At 34.7% G+C, this 17,358-nt stretch overlaps 1 protein-coding gene across 12 annotated transcripts in view; it reads right to left on the bottom strand.

Moving 5' to 3' along the window:
• ZNF644 (zinc finger protein 644) overlaps positions 1 to 17,358 on the bottom strand; it is a 114,720-nt gene that overhangs the window by 7,500 nt on the left and 89,862 nt on the right. For 7 of the 12 annotated variants that reach the window (XM_033863633.2, XM_033863635.2, XM_073811250.1 and 4 more), the window contains 3 exons: positions 12,429 to 15,466; positions 11,641 to 12,246; positions 9,606 to 9,728 (listed from right to left, as the gene is read on the bottom strand). The exons of 2 other annotated variants lie outside the window; for them this stretch is intronic. In XM_033863633.2, coding sequence (XP_033719524.1) covers positions 9,606 to 9,728; positions 11,641 to 12,246; positions 12,429 to 15,466 — 3,767 coding nt within the window. The remainder of the gene's footprint in view (positions 1 to 9,605; positions 9,729 to 11,640; positions 12,247 to 12,428; positions 15,467 to 17,358) is intronic. 3 more of the 12 variants (XR_012334636.1, XM_073811263.1, XM_019919956.3) reach the window with 1 other exon arrangement.

The raw sequence follows: 17,358 nt of genomic DNA, 5'->3' as shown, positions 1-17,358 counted from the left end.
GAAAGGCTGCCCTCAGTTCTACCTCTTAATCTCTTGGCCCATAAAAAAAAATACTTATTAAGAGAAAAATCGTTAAATCCCACTCTCTATATAGCCCATTAAAAATGGAAAGGACGTCCCTACTCCCAACACCAGCTCTTCATTCCTACCTACACTGCCATAATCAAACCAGTCATTTTTCCCAAGATGGACACATAAAGCAGTTTAAGTAGTTTATTGTTATGAAAGCAATGTTCCCCTTCCAATCAGAATTAAACATATAGATACACAATTAGCAACCTCAGAAGCATATTTTCATCATCATTTTCCCTTGATATTTTCACTCTAAAATTGGATTTTTTTTTTAGTACCCTAAGTTACTTTCATTATTTTTGGAGTTTCCATTCTCAATAACTAAAAACAGTAACTAACCTAGAATCACAGGGCAATTATGGCAAAGTTAATTAGGTATAGCATGATTTAACATTCTACCTAGAAGAGAATGAAGTGAAAAGTATTTGAAAAGCAGATTTCCTTTGCTGCAAGTATTAAGTTGATGGCTTAATATCAGTCTAGAGGAGTCAGGTAGCTTGAGTTTGCCCTACAAAGTAGGAGGTTGTATTAAGGGTAGCAACAGCTTTATATGCTTGGTTCAAAGAAAGTTATCTACTTGGGACAAGAAAAAGTACATATCGATACATTCAATGTCTAGAAGCCTCTGCTATTTCAAAGTAGAGGGAATGATTAGTAAAATGATACTTTGAGCATTATCCATGTGAAGGGAAAAGCTAAACATAAATATGAAACTTTATCACACATCTTTATAAACAGAAATTGGAGGCAGACTAGTTTTTTTTAGGTTGCAAAAAGCTAAAAACTAACAATCCCCCAGGTATAAGCTGTTTATTGTTCAATTAAGAGTTAACAGGTACCTGTGGTAACAGGTAAGAAAAAAAAAACTTAAAATTTCTCCTTAAGGTAGGTTGGATTTGCATGCTGTTTTACTAAACCCAATAGGCATTGAATATCAACCACTTTTCTAAGACAAAGACATATCTAAAATTGGAATAAACATTAAAATACACAATGGCAAATCTGCTCTAAATCACATTTGTTTAGAATCACCTGAATATAATCACATTCCCTGCCCTCTAAAAGTGTATTTCCAAATTACCACTTCATATTTAGTAGAAGTAACTCAATGATTGTTCCTATTCAAAATTAGTTAAGGAAATGACCTTACCTAAAAATTTGTTAACTTATCTTTAATATAATCATGTTCAACTTAAATTAGATAGAGTTCATAATAATCATAAGAGTAAATCTAAATATCACAAATCTATAATCCCAATAGATCTGATTTGGCTTTTTATAATTCTGAAGTATTTTTTTACATTCCAGCCAAAATCTGAACTATTAACAAACATGGTGTTGACTAGGTAATTTCTGGTTTAGCTAACTTCCAGCTAAGGCCACAATTAAATATATACTTTAAACACTGGACAGCAAGAATTAACCTTATTCCTCAAACTCCAGACACAACAAAAAAACAGTAAATCCTACTTTTCCACTTCTTACTTAAGTGAGGGACCACCAGTCTCCAGCAAGCCATCCTCTTGCCCTAACCTCCAAAAAAAAAAATCTGTGTATTATTTTATTATTTCCATAAAGTCACTTGAAGTGGATCTGCCTACAGTTTAGGTCTGGCCAGAACATACTATTTTATTGTAAAATCTACTAAATTTTAATCCAGATTATAAACAGCATTCAAGAGATTCATGTCAGAACATAAATCATAACAAACACAACACTACAACTAAGGATGTAAAGATATTAGACAAGTTAAAAAAATTCAAACATAAATACCCAGATTAAGTTAATTGTTAAAAAAACAAAACAAAACTTGAAAACTGGTAAGTAACAGAACCAATAGGAACGCTAGGGGACTAGTTAACACTTTTATGAAAAACAAAATATTGGTCAAAAAAGATTATCAGATAGAATTCCTAAGTTGTATAACCGATGACCAGCAAAAGCAGGCATCATAAAATGTAAATATTTTATGCTACAATAGTACAAAACTCTTAGGCTCCATTCTCCCAAAAACAAACTTACTGATTGAGCAAGTGTGATTGTTTGCTTTGTTAACAGTACATACCTAGATGATGTTGTGTTGCTAGATAAATGACAGCCAGAGAAGTAACGAAGCCCACCGTTCTCTTACCAAACACCCTGGTAGCAGACTCATTAACTCTATTGGTATAACCATCTTCCCAATAACAAGGTTTAAAACTTTGACCCATCTCCATCTCTTTCCTCTTATTCTTGTACCTCTAACTAATCTGCCAAGTTCTGCTTACTTAACTTCCATAATATTATCCAGACATTTCTATCCCTCCTTTACATTCCTATTGCCACTATCCTGGTTCAGGACTCCTAAAATGACCTCATCTACAATTTCTCCACTTCCCCACCAACTCCTTTAACTTTTATTTAAAAAACAGTTTTAAAAGCTTCACACAAATTCTTTAAAAAAAAAAACCTTTACTGGCTCCTCCCTACAAAATTAATTCCAGCATCATGGGTTAGCATTCTAGCATTCTATGTCCTTTACTTGTCCAACTCTATTCCCTTATCTCCTACTTCCTAGTGTTTTCAATAAACTTTCCACACAGTCCCAGGCATGCTCCTTCCCCACCCCTGACCCCCACTTCCATTTCAATTAACTATCTTTCAAGGTCCAAATCAGATTCTACTTCCAAAAACCTTGCTGGGCCCTGGTCTAGCTGAAAATACCTTCCTCTTCATCCTAACTTCCACAGTATTTCATGCACACTTATAATTTGGCACTTAAAATTTGTTTTGTATTAGTTATGCATATATGCGCTTCTACCATATTGTAAGTTCCAATTTATCTCTGTAATACTTAGCATAATACATAAACCACCAAGAAGCTGAAAAAAATGCTTGTTGAATTAGTGAATGAATCAGCCAATCGCTTTTCAGTATTGTGGGCAAATAGCCCGATTTTTGCTGGCATAATACAACAATTAGCATCCGTAAGCATGACTCTAAATACTCAAATAATTAAATTATATTCAGTCTACTGTTTCGCAAGGCAAAAACAGGAATAACGTTTTAGAAACACTACCATAAAAATGGTTAGGATGAAATCAACTTTGACACTAGTCATCCATTATCCAGAAAATTTACTCAACTTGAACCATTCACTACCTTGCTAATCCTGAATAAATCACACATTACTGGGCAGACAAATACATACAGACATACACTCTTAATGAAGAATAGTACCACATCAGTAAAAAAAAAAAAAGAATAGTACCACAGAATAAGTTACAGCCAAGAAACTACAGAAACCCATCTTTCACTGTTATGAGAAATAGCTTTTTCAAATACAAATCTGAACACGTCATTTCCTTATTTTAAAAAATTCTTCGATGACTTCTTAAATTTTTTAGCAAGCACTCAAAGCATCAACCCCATCTTTCTGGTGTTATCATCTTCCCAAACACCTACAACTGATTCTCCCAACACCTTTTGAACTCCAAATTCCATCCCTTTATCCCACGCTATGTTGTTCTCTCTACCTGGAATGTCCTACTTCATCTCTTCTTCTGTTTAAAACTACTCAACCTTCACGTTCAGGGTCTAGCTGAAACCTTACAAAGCTTTCTGCAACAGTACATTTGTCCTTGTCCTAACAGATCACCATCATTAAGTTTACGCAGCTGGAGTGCAGGGTCTTTATAGCCTCAGAGCTAGCACAGTCCTGGTACAACAATAAACAGCTAAAACTTTTGTTGAATGAACGGAAATTTTATTTGACTACTGTTTTTATTTTTCCCTCCCACTTTAAACATTGTAAGAAACATATCAGCATGAGCTATCTTTTCTTCCTTTTTCTTTCTTTTTGAGGCTCTACTTAACAAGGCGACAAACAGTAAAAAAAAACAGTAGGAAAAAACAAACTCAACTTAATTCCCAGCTCCCCTCGAAAGGAGGCCTAGACTAAACAAACAACTTGAACTCCTAGAGCACATACAGTCAATATACTATTAATGTGTATAGTATCTTGCATAGTTCTCTAACTTTGACAGTTTTGTGTGTATTGCCAATAATGCTTTCCTAAGTTCTTTAATACAGGGTCATATCTCATTATGTATCCCTCATACAGCCTAGTCTGGAGGAATTATCCAGGTATTTGGTTTAATTAGAAGCTGGTTTGCTCCTTTAGAGTTTAATCATAATAAGATTGAAATTTTCTTATACTCTTTCAGGTTGAATGAATCACTATAAAAGGATGTGGTTTCTTGAAGATGCAATATTATAGTATTTTAAAAGATACCACAGAAGACACTCATGAAAGGACAAGTAATACACCTTGAAAAGCTTTTACAATACTATTTTTTTCTTTCCCTCACAGCAGAAAGAATTCCTACAGCACTTTCTACAATAAAAGAATTATTTTTCTAGTGGCTTTTATATACCCACTCAGCACCTGGCACTGTGTTATATGTTCATTAGCGCTTGTTGTTGCAGGCCCCTATGGCCAATTATACCATTAAAGCTGAAAACAGGCAAAAGATCCCATTAAGTAACACATAATCTACTATTCCGCTTAAAAGTGGATGGTATGAAAAATAAAACAATGACTTCACTAAAAAAGAATGCAGACATATTGCATTAGTGTTACTGACTGAAAAGGGTCTAGTATCAATTTCTTTTATTTTTTTCTCACTGGAAAAGTCATTCTTTAATTATAATGACGAGTCTGTTGTTGTAGAACAGCAACCATCATGTTTTACTTCCAAAATATTATCATGGAAGTATTCTGAAGATAATTAAATGAAGCCCCCCCCACATATTTGCATATGTAAAAATATATTTCCTACATTAATTTTAAGTAGCTAGAAATTTCCAATTTACTTTCAATACCAAAGGTGAGCAGTTGATTGAAAAATATGATCTATAGTTAAACATTTGAATACAATGAGTAAAGAAAATTCACTTGCTGCCACAGAAGGAGTGTTATGATTTCTAAACTGTTACTGTTGTTGATTCTAGTCAGTATCAGTTTCTAAAAGAGAACTTAAGGGGAGTGTTTTCAATCTGTGGGTAGTGACTTCTTAGTGGGTAGTAAATCAATTTACTGGGTCATGACCACTATTATTTTTAATTAAAAATAATAAAACAGAAAATATCAGAGTGCATCATACTCAATTCAGGTGAGTGAACAAGTGAGTGTGTATATGTATGAATGTGAGTTTGTATACAAGGTCAAGATGTAAAATGGAATTCTAGTAAAAACGTTGAATACCACTGTTATTTTCTTTTCTTTTTAGGAGACGACAGATTGCTATGTTACCACAGAAAAGCACTGTGCAAACATGTATTCAACTTACTGATATATTTACTTTCACAGCATTCTCTCTACTTGGACTTCAATTACTTCCCTTTCTTTACCTGTTAAAAATTCACTGCTACTCTGACCGCAAAATATTTTTTGTTGTTCCTGATTGCAGATTAAGTTGATAGAATACACTTTGCCTTGAATAATTTTAAATATTAAAAAATTTTAATAACCAGGGTGACCCTATAATTTATTGTGCAATCCAGGACACTCGTGAGAGTGAAAGAGGCACTAGACTCCGTCACTCTATTAATAACTTAGTAAATATACTGTGTTCTTAATACTGCCAGTATGAAAAAGATATCATTTAATTAAAATATTATTAAACACAAAAAAGCCAGCAGTTAAAATAAAAAGTCTAAAGGCATTTACTATAAATTGTATGAAATTTCTAATTTTTAATGAAAATTAATAATGTTCTTATTAGACTGTATAAAGAATCAACCAGGAAAAAGAAATCTGTGTGGGCATGTAAAACAATCTAAAGAGAACAAAACCTGAAAAAGAAGTCTTCCAATACTGCAGTCTATATTAACTAGAATAAATTCTTGAATAAGAAGTATGTCTTGAATTTGCAATGTAGGATATAAAGTAAACCCTTTGGAACTAGTCTCTTTAGATAAAAATCCACTGAAGAAAAAACCTCAGTAAAACAGCTTCATAAATGATTATCCACAACTGAAGGCACATGGAAATTATTAAACAATTCATTTGAACCTGCCCAAAGGATGATAAATAAACTAGGTCAGCATTGGACAAAATTTAAATATGTGAAGTTTATTCTTTCTTGACAATTGAACTCTGTTCTAAGTATGGCTACCTCTTCCATGTCTTTAATTCCCAAACTTTCCTACTTTCTTCATTATTTCCTTTTAGTTAAGTTAGGATTTATATCTGTGACCATATAAATTAGTTTGATGTTACACAGTTCTGGCATTTTAAGCATCTTCTAATTCTTAAAAAAAGAGAAAGATTTCTTAGGGCTCCAGAATCCCAGTTTTGTGTTCTTTACACTTCATTTTTATTTGGCATCTCCTCTTTCTTAGTTTTTCACCAGAGGAAGGCCCCAGGGATGATAAACTTCAAGGGATATGTAACGCTTACATATAATAAAACTTTTTATCTGTGGATGATAAGTGCATGTTTCTGGGATGGGGCCCATAGCTTTCAAAGTCTCAGAAGGGTCAATAACCCCCCCAAAGATTGAGAACCATCACATTAGAAGTATTTGAGTCATCAGTAAATAAATGAATCAAGTCTGAATTGACTTGAATTGACATGAATCAAGTCTGCTTGAACCAGGAGCACAGAGGCTTTAGTTCTACTTATTTTCCCTTTATATTGTCTCAGTTTTGTGATATACTTAGATTAAGGTAAGTTTTTTAAAAAATGATTTTGTATTTTAGTCATCAAAACAGCATCTACATATTCTTGAAAACTAATGCCTTTTACTCATATGAATTGATGAATCCCTTATAATAACCCAGTGGAAACCTCCTGGCTAACAGGTTGGGACCATTGCTTTACACCAGTGAAACTGATATGGAAGAAGAGAATAGGCATCTGGAGTTTATAAATATAATACAGAATTCTAAACTTGGGGGCTTCCCTGGTGGTGCAGTGGTTGGGAGTCCACCTGCCGATGCAGGGGATGCGGGTTCGTGCCCCGGTCCGGGAAGACCCCACATGCCGCGGAGCGGCTGGGCCCGTGAGACATGGCTGCTGAGCCTGTGCGTCCGGAGCCTGTGCTCCGCAACGGGAGAGGTCACAACAGTGAGAGGCCCGCATACCTCAAAAAAAAAAAAAAAAAAAAAAAAAAGAATTCTACACTTGGAAAACAATAAAGCCCATAAAAACTTCTTACTGCCATGAATAATCAGCAAAAATATCCTTTATGTAGCTCTACTGGTCAAGAAGATTTTGAAAACAAGGGGAAAAGTTTCAGAATTTCCAAGGGAGCATGTGATTTTTATGTTTCTTAAAAGTGAGTAGGGGCTGTGGAAAATACCACCCTAGACTTTCTTCAGCTTTTCATTTCCCTTCTTTTTGCCCTAGGACTGCCTAACACACACTTCGTATTTCCTAACACTTCTGATATTTTGGTTAGTATTTAATAACATTTTAAACATAGCATCTCCTTTTCTGATGCCCATAAAAATGTATCCCCATTCATCTTATATTACTTTTTCCCCAACTAATGAAACTTTTTAGATGATAAAGAGTTCATGAGAATGCACCCCTGGTCAATGGAGGGTCATTATCTGTTAGTTATAAGCAGTTAATACTATGTGTTGAAGGATTTTCATATGAGATAAAGGCTTTTTTTTTTTAATGGACTACAAAATCTGGACTGGAGAGATCTACCTTATTGAATATCTATGTAACGTGCCCAAATGGTCAGAATGGAACATTTTCTAAAGTCCTCTGAAATCTAATACAGCCCTAACCATTTCTTGGGTCCCTGCCCTTTCTTTTTTTTCCCTTTCTTTTTATTTTTTTTGGCCGTGCCATACAGCTTGTGGGATCTCAGTTCCCCGACCAGGGATTGAACCTGGGCCACAGGAGTGAAAGCCTGGAATCCTAACCACCAGGCCACCAGAGAACTCTCCCCTCCTTGCTCTTTCAAATTAGACTCTGCACCACAATGATCCTCACCTTGAACCCAACTTCATCTTAGGATTTTCAATTGCTTTCATCCTGTATGTGGTAGGTAATAGTGACTAAAAACAAAGATCTAGGGGTAAGACAGCCCTGATTTGAATTTCAAGTTTGCTACTATTAACTGCATAAGTTTGGACAACTTGCTTAAGTTCTCTAAAGCTCTAGTTTCCTATAAAATGCAAAGAATTATAGTACTTACAACTGAAACGGTGGTTGTGAAGATTAAGTGTTATGCATGTCAGCTGCATAGCATAGTGCCTGACGCATAGAAGTGTTCAATACAAGTTAGTGGTTATGATAACAATAATGATGATTTCCGGTTTCTACAGTCTCTTATTTTCCCTGCCTCCCTGCCTCTAATGTCTGCAATTACCTTCCAAGACTGATGAAGGCAGGAGTAACTGAAATGTCACAGTAGGAGGACTAATCCAGTAAAGTAAAACTCACTCTATTCCCCTCCTTTTAATATAAATCGTCAGCAGTCATCCCTGGTTATTGATATATAAAGTCAAAGGATACAGCAAAGAAGCAGAAGAAAGAAAGACACTAGTGTGAATACAAGTGTTTCTTTGGTGGCAAGAACATATTGGATGTAAGCCATAGGAAGACATGAGGAAGAACAAAAAAGCTGGGTAAACAACAACTAGAAGAAAGCAGAAGGAAGTGATCTAAAAGAGCAAGAGAAATAAAAAGATTGGAAGGAGAATTTTAGGCAAAAGAATTTTATGTAGATCTATTTAGAAAAGAGAGAATATTTTAAGATGTGAGACATGGGATTTGCTAAAGCAGGGTAGCTTGAAAGGCTACAAACGAAAAGAGCAAGGCATTCTGTAGGGTTTAAGAAGCAGTATTACATATGAGTAAGCTAATAAAATTTTCACAAGCTAGCAGTATGAAGAGGTATCTGCAAGGTTGGGCTAACCAACCAAAAATAACACAGAAATGTGCATGCTAACATTTATGTGCACAGCTATATTTATTAATCCTAAATATAGTTTAGGGGCATTAAAAGAAAAATCTATTCAGTTGTCAACACGGGCCATTAATAAGGCCTGCCCCTTCAAAAAGTTGATCTATAGACTAATGAAGACTCATTAGTTTGCTTAGTTTTCTAATTTAGTTACATATTTGAAATTTCACTATAATTTCTTTGCCTAACAAAGCATTTCCCTAAGCTAGAACTACAATCTTTTTTACCAAAGAGAGGTGTCTTACTAGAATCTACTAAAAAATAAATTTAAAAATCAAAAATGGTATAATTTAAAAATCAATAATAATAATGTAGACTCAAAAGTTCCACACCTCTATTAGGTTACCTTTTTCCTCAAATCAAGCCATAGAGCTAAATGAAAAAGAATAACTTGCTTAAAATTATATCCAACAGTTTACAAGTTGCTGAAATTTAATGTTTATTCAGACTCAACTGCTGCTTACAAAAGACAGCTATAAATATCATCTGAACTAGCACCAGTCTGGTGAGAAAAAAAAGTGTATTGTATCAAACAGACTTGCTGTGTTATCTGTTCAAACATACCTGTACCAGTCAAAAGTCCAGCACTCTTCTTTCGTGCATAAGCGCGTAAGTGGTTGGACAGGCTAACAGCACTTGTAAACGTCGTATTGCAATGCACACATGTTCTAAGCTTCACAGGCATACCTATCATTCAAAAGAAAACTATAATCCAGTTCTCACTTCAAAAAGTGAAATTTTCTTAGGTAAAAGCGTGAAAAAAAGTACCACAATAAAGATGGTTTTAAAAAACGTTCATTGAATTAGCTTAAGATAAGGAGGGGAAATTAAGTTACCTATTATTAGTTTGTAGTTAGTATTTAGAGCCAACCCATGCTCTTTGGAAAGGTAGAAGGAGGAGTGTCTTGAACCCCTGAGCTCCTCTGGATTTAATATCTATTATCACTTTCTTGCAGATTTCTGTGTTACGCAGATCATTTCCTAAACCTAAAATACAATCCTATGATTTGAATAGCACAGTTCTGTTGAGAAGTTTCAAAGTTTACAACATTACCAATAAAAAAAAAAAACTAAAAAGTCTAGTTGACAAAGTGGTAATTAAAGTGTTTTACCCACAAAACCTTAAAAGTCTCAATACTAAAAAAAGCCTTTCTGATGAAGGCTGGGAGAAAAGGTGGTAAAACACACCACTGAACAGCTGTTAGACACAACATTTTATTCAGGGCATTTTATGTTCATTACTCTGAATGCACAATCAATAATGAAAGTTAATGATCTGAAGTATTTTGCTAAAATCTTTGTGCTAAATAAATGATCAACAAGCTAACATCTTAGTCATCACAGTAAACATGCTGAAACAATAAGAAACTCCTAACTTCTCAGACAACCCTCACGCCCCCAACATGTTTCAATTGGTTTCTTCAACATTATTGTGATAGCCACAAATATGCTTTCCCTCTCTGAAGTGTACTATATCTTGGCCAACACAGCTGACACATCTTCCTTACATTTTATCCCTCTGAAAAATGCTGAAAAGTTATCTCTGAAAGACTCTCTTCGTACTAAAGAAAGAGCCCTATTAACCAGAAGCCCATACAAGATAAATTGTTTTTCAGACCACTTAAAATACAAGGCAGTCTTTCCTCAAATCAACACTGCATTACAAATATTTGAAATATCCCAGTGTCTGCCCAAAGTAAACAAACCAGCATTACAGTAATTTTATTCATTATTAATCCATTGACCAGTTACTTTTACCTTAGATACATTCAACCCAGTGCTAAAATTATGAGATCATCTAAATTTATCTTCAACATTCTTAACCGCCAAAAGAAACCTATACAGACACAACATTTCTCTAGTCTAAAAGTATAAACCAGACTTAGCAATACCAAATAAAGTATGGCAACTTTTTATCGGCCACATCACTTGCCAATACATACAAAATATTCCTTTGAAAAGGAAAAACTATGGGTGCATAACCACTAAGCTAAACCATCTGTTTTGTTCTACTAGAACACTATAGCAAAATCTAAAACCCCAAATAAATGTTTTCTACTCACAACAGTCCTCCAAAACCAAACTATCCCACAATACAATGAGGAATTGGAGAGGGAGAAGTTTCTTTGGGTTAATCACAACACACAACAGACACCAATCCATTCAGTTTAAAGAGTCTGTTTCGTTTTACCCAAGCAGTAGGAAAACCGACAACTAAAATCTTGAAAATAGTATCACTTTGGAGCACTGGCAAAAATATGACAGCCTTTTTAGTAACACTATGCTTCTAAACAACATCAACCTCCCATCCAAAGAACCATCCCCCGTCCGTGACAAATTTTATTTTTACAGATCAGCTTTTTTTTTTTTTGCTTTTGTTCTCACCTTGCATTGTGACCAAGAGATGAGGCACAGAGAATTCAGTGCTGATGAACATCAACTGATGATTTATACAGAAATAACAGTATAACCAATCTCTGCTCTGCAAAAAAGCAGCTTAAATAAAAGGATTCTGAAAAAGTATTTTTGACACATATTCCACTAAGGTAAACATTAACTGTGTTTAAATTATGTAAGATAGTCATAAATGTCCTCTTACCTGAGTGCATAGTGAAGTCCATTTTTTGTGGTTGATACATCAATGGACTATCTTCATTTAGTGGAAGAACACATTTCTGAACAAATCTCTTTCTTGCAGTTTGATTATGGATCTTTTGAGGAGAAATAGAAGAATTCTTTTCTTCTCCCATCTTTTTATTTTTAAGCAGTTCTATCAGTGTAAGAGACTGATTCTTTTTTCCACTAGGCAGTTCTGGCTTTGTTTCATCATATTCATTTAAGAAACTCAGCCCTTCTTCCTCTGATGCAGACACTGATAAAGCTTCAGTCTTTAGGCCATTACGGTATGCTTCAAGAGGTATAACATTTTGAGATAGAAAGTCATCACTTGATGCAAGTTTTTGAGCTACAAATGGTCTAGGAATAATACGACGACTGTTCAATGCCTTTAAGATTTTTTCATATTTTTCTTCATTTTGCATCATCTCATTCAGAACACAGATTGGAGATTTGTGAGCATCCCACTTGGTCTTTCCAAGTCTTTTCAGGTGGCCTCTAACATGATTTGATAATCCAATTTTAGTATCAAACCAACCACCACAGAGCTGACAAGTGTGTTCAGAAGTGGTTTCAGACTTCTCTATCGCTAAAAGAAAAATTTTTTAAGAGTAATATAAGAATTTTTAATAAATTGACCACCTTAAAACAAATTAACTCTGAAATATGAAATTATGTGATTCTAATAAAGGCCAAATTTGAGTAAAACCTTCAAATCCTTTGAATTCGAATATGGACATATTAGCCCAAATTATCTGCATGAAAACTTACCTTTTCTAACTCGCTTAACAGGTGTTCCTGTGCCAGTTCTTTTGAAATGTTGCATTTTGTCACTTGTGGCTATTTGTTCTGGTGATACAACATGACGGGCTTCATAGCTTAATCCTGCTCTGTGAAGATGTCCCCGGACATGATTTGACAACCCAACGCCTGTTTCAAACGTTGCTGGGCAGTAAGGACACGATTTCTTCTCAAGAGACAAATCAGTCCAGTGAAAAACAGAACTATGCTTTGACAATGAAGTTTCTGCATTTTCTAAATGCTGAGGATCGTGTATCTCATGCAAAAAGTTATTAGTTCCAGCATCTTCATAATATTCAAAATAAAAGCCATCGTTTTGATCATAACTAAGTGTAGCATTTTCTCCAGGCTCTTGACCTTCCACCTTGCTTTTAAATAGAGGGAATAGGTTTACATGTTCTTGATTAATATCATTATAGGTTTCATCTTCTATAGTTTGTGTAGTGTAGTCACCTAGCTCAACATTGTCCCAGGAACTTTCATCTTCTGTTTCATAGCTATCTTTCTTTTCAGCAGAATTAAGTTTTTGCAGAACAACAACGGTCATTTTATGCAAGAAATCTGGATAGCTATCCAAGTCTTCTCCAACAGAACTTTGCTTCTTAGATTCCTTAACTACTCTCTTTACAGCTACACGCCTGTGGTCTCTGAAGCTTTCTGGCCTTTTGGTATCAGAGTTATGAGGGTCTGAGATAAAACTATTGTTGTGAGAATTACTTGATGATGAAAACAGATGTAAAGAATTTAACGAACTAGCTTCCTCTTTTTTGAAATGCAGAGGATATGATTCACCTGATTTTTTGATCATCCTGTAGTTTTCATATTTATGTCTATATAAATAGTTGCTATTTGCCTTGGCATTAGGTTTTTCTTTTGCTGCCTGATGGAAATACTTAGGTTTTTGGTCAATGCTGCTTTTAATCATAACAGTCTTGTGAGGAGAATTGTTTTGATTGCACACATTTACACCTGACTGGGCAATGCTTTTCCGAGCTTTTTGTATTCTGTGTGGCCGCTTATGGAATTTTGAAAAATTACTTGATTGTGAGGATGATCCAAATGTTCGCTTTACATCTTGTTTTAAAGCAGAGTTCTTTGGAAATGTTGTTGACTGTTGTTTAGTTAATGGTTTAGGACTATCAGTATCTATAGGTTCTTCGATTATGTTGCTTTTTCTTTTATCAAGTCCAAGAGGACTGTCAAATGAATCAACGCATGATGATGAATGCAAGTACTCCATGTGTTTTTTTAAAATACTCCTGGCTGAAGTAGTAAAAGGACACATCTTACATATATAGGTAGCTGATTTTTTGGATGATCCTATAACGGGGTCCTTCATGAAAGTCTTTTTTTGCGTTTTTCTCTGGGCTACATCAGAACTGACAATAGGGCATTTTACCACTGCTCCATGGGCAATTCCTCGATGGCATTCCAATTCATTTTCTGTCACTGCCATAAAGTTACACTCTTCACAGCAGTAGTACCTTTTATCTTTTTCATGGGTTTTAGCATGCTGCACAAATGTTTTAGGGCAATTGGTACCAAACACACACTGAGGGCATTGTAATCGTGCACTTCTTCCTTCATCCTGAAGTTCTTTCAATTCACGAATTTCCTCCATCAATTTCTGTCTTCTTTCTTGGTGAATAATCATATGCTTTAGTAGCGAGTTCCGATCTCGAAATGTCCGTCCACATTCTCTACAAGCATATGGCCTTGGGACGTTAAGATGCCGAAAGTGACTATTCCCATCTAAATGATACATCATATGCCTGTGGAGATGCTTTTTCTCCCTAAAATTCACATTGCACTTTGTACAGGGGTAAAATGATGGCTCTTCGGTGCTGAAAGTAGCAGGTGACTCGGAATCACTTTCTTCACATTTCTTTTTTAAGGTATTTGAAAGAAAAGTGCCAGTATGAACAGGTGAACTGTCTTCTCCGCACTTATCTGGATTATAAATTAGATGTTGAAAAGTATCCACAGATTCCAAGTCTTCATCGGTTGATTCAGGTTTCACTTTTGATAATGTATATTTCTGTGAGTCTACTGCTTGCAGTTCTTCATTCTGTTCCATAAAGTCTACTTCTAGCATTTTTGATTTATTGGGTACACAGTTAGAATCATTAAAGCAATCCTCAGTATAACGAGTTATCTTGCTTACATCCATTTTTCGCTTTCTCTTTTTTTCTAGACCTACTTTAGAGTGAACTGGAGCTTTATCCACTGTGTCTTCATTCGTCATAAGAAACTGAATGAACTCTTTTTGGGGGTCCCAGTTTGTATCATTTTCTGACCTAAATTCATCTGTACCTGAGGAAATTCCTGTTAATGTACTGACACAATCATCTTTTACCAATAAATCTTCACTATCCTCACCCACCTCTACTTGATTTATTAAAGTGCTATCTGACTTTATATTACTCCCTACTGAATTCTGAATGTCACAACCAATTGAAGCAGAGGTAGGTAGTTTTTTAATGGAATGGGTTGGATTCTTAGCATGTGCTACATCTGATAACAAAAATAAAACTTGGTGTTGACTTGCTTTCTGTGGTGTAGAGAGCTGAAGATCAGCTGCCACCTTCAAAGTTGAACAAGATTCTGTCGTTGGCTGATCCACAGGCTGTCCAGTGGTTAATGAAACACTGCCTTTATTCATATTGGAAGTCTTAGTTAAGGAGGAGTGTGAAACTGGTCCATTAACAGCAGCTCCTTTAGGCAAGATAAAGTTTTCACTAGAAACAGTAGGAGCACCAGCATGTATAAATAGAGTAGACTGGCCTCCACTTAAGGCTTTTTCAGATTTGTCCTTTGACAGTTCTTCAGGCAGAGTGAATGTATTGTTTTTCTGAAATGATGTTTGACAATCTTTTGGTTTATGAACTCCACTCTCTTTGTCTGATATAAAACTGTTGTCATCTAGGAGTTCTTCTTTAGCACCAGTAATATCGGTGTTTATCTTCAAGTCATCCATATTGTTGGCAAGCCCATTTAACACATTTAGTCTAGAAAATGGAAAAAAAAATTTAGATTTGCATGAAAGAAAGAATATTATTAGAACGTATGGAGAGTTAAAAGTACACATTTTTAGTAGCTTAATTCTACTTTTTATACTAAGATCCCAATAATTTTTCAAGGATGAAGAAACACCTAAAAAAAACTGAAAGATTTTTAAAGGGCTGCAGTGGTTAATCTTTCCTTTGTGCTAGGTAACAACACAAAACTGCATATATACAAAATGTAGGGCAAAGTAACATAAACAAACACACACAGACACACACAATATAAATGAATATGCTACAGACTGAAAAAAATCTAAAATCTCATATACAGATTGCTAATAAGAAAATTATCTCACTTAAGTAGATTTATTAAGGGACATTCTACACTAGAGAATAATGTAAATTGTTAAATATTGCAGAAAAGTAAAAGTTTTGTCACTTAAAAGTCCATTCCCAGAGGAAGGTAACAAAATACCAGTCAGTAGAGAAGCTTACTTGAATGTACAATGTGCTATCAACATCAATGGCTAATGTATGAAACAGCATTTTTTTATTTAAAATAAGACTGCTTTGCTCTCAGTGTTTCACATTCTCCTAAAATTCGACTAATTTAAGAAATGTCTCATTCACTGGGTTTCATTCATTGCTTATATAAAATATCCTTCATTCTAAATTAGTAAAGTTAAAATTAATGAAGTTCCATGTTTCTTTAAACTTTCATAACCTGGAACCCCAAATTCTAGGCATTCCCTACTGGCAGTTATCCTATTTATGATCTGACAGTCTACTGCAATAACCTAAAAATTTTTACTCTACTCTGAAACATCATAAATGTATGTTAAGTTTTTAGTTTATTTCATATAAAATGTGGACAATATTTTTGTAGGCATTTTTGATAATATATTTAATCATTATGAGAAGACAGCAGGATATTTTAAAAGGAAAGGACACTTCTGAAAGTTTGGAAGACATACATACCATGGCTATAATTATTGCCCCTACTATGAAGAGTTTCCTTGTACCCTGTTCTTATTTTGCTCTTAGAAATGGTCACATTATACAGGAGTTGCCTATCTTCTTGCAAGAATGTAAGCTCTTTGAGGGCAGGGATAGTGACCTAGTCACCTTCATACCTCTAGAACCTAACAGGATGCTTGGCATAAGTGCTCAGGCAATATTTGTTGAATAAAGGACTAATGTGGTGAATGAATAAAAACACAAACACAACTGCAAAATCAAAACAAAAGCTCCTAAAGTATAAGAAGAAAAACAGTTTTCTTCCTATGAAATTCGGATATCTCATTCAAATAATGCAAATTCCATCATGGTTCTGATTTCTTAACTCAGCAGTTTTAGCAACGCCTTCAAAATATCCAATAATCCTCGAGTGCGATTTAAAGAACCCGCTATTTGGCAACCCCATGTACTTAATTATTCGAAGTACTGACAGAAAATTCCATATTTCTTTTCCTTTCGTACATAGTATCAAGTACAGTTTATTCATTCTCCAAATGTTTACTGAGCCCATTCTATGTGCCAGGCACTGCTCTAGTAGCAGGGATTCAGTAGGGAACATGACAGACATAGTTCCTGCGCTCAGATAAAGAATAAGGTCTTCCATTTTTCTTTTACAGTATCTTAAATTTGTATAACAAGTAATATCATTTTAGAACAGCAGGAATTTACAATTGCTATTTAGAAATTAAAACATTTGCAATAAAGTTCATTATTTCTAATATCTTTTATGGTACCAAGTACATACTTTGTAAAACATTAAATCCAGTTAAAGAATAAAAGAATTGTTTCTAATTATTTTCTTCTTATTTCACAACTCAGAGCAGCACTTTTAAATATGATCTTATTCTTTCCACAAGTGTGTTCCTTAATACAACAAA

Source organism: Tursiops truncatus, chromosome 1 (assembly GCF_011762595.2).
Source record: "Tursiops truncatus isolate mTurTru1 chromosome 1, mTurTru1.mat.Y, whole genome shotgun sequence".
Taxonomy (NCBI): Eukaryota; Metazoa; Chordata; class Mammalia; order Artiodactyla; family Delphinidae; genus Tursiops; species Tursiops truncatus.
This window is presented reverse-complemented; position numbering and strand designations above follow the sequence as displayed.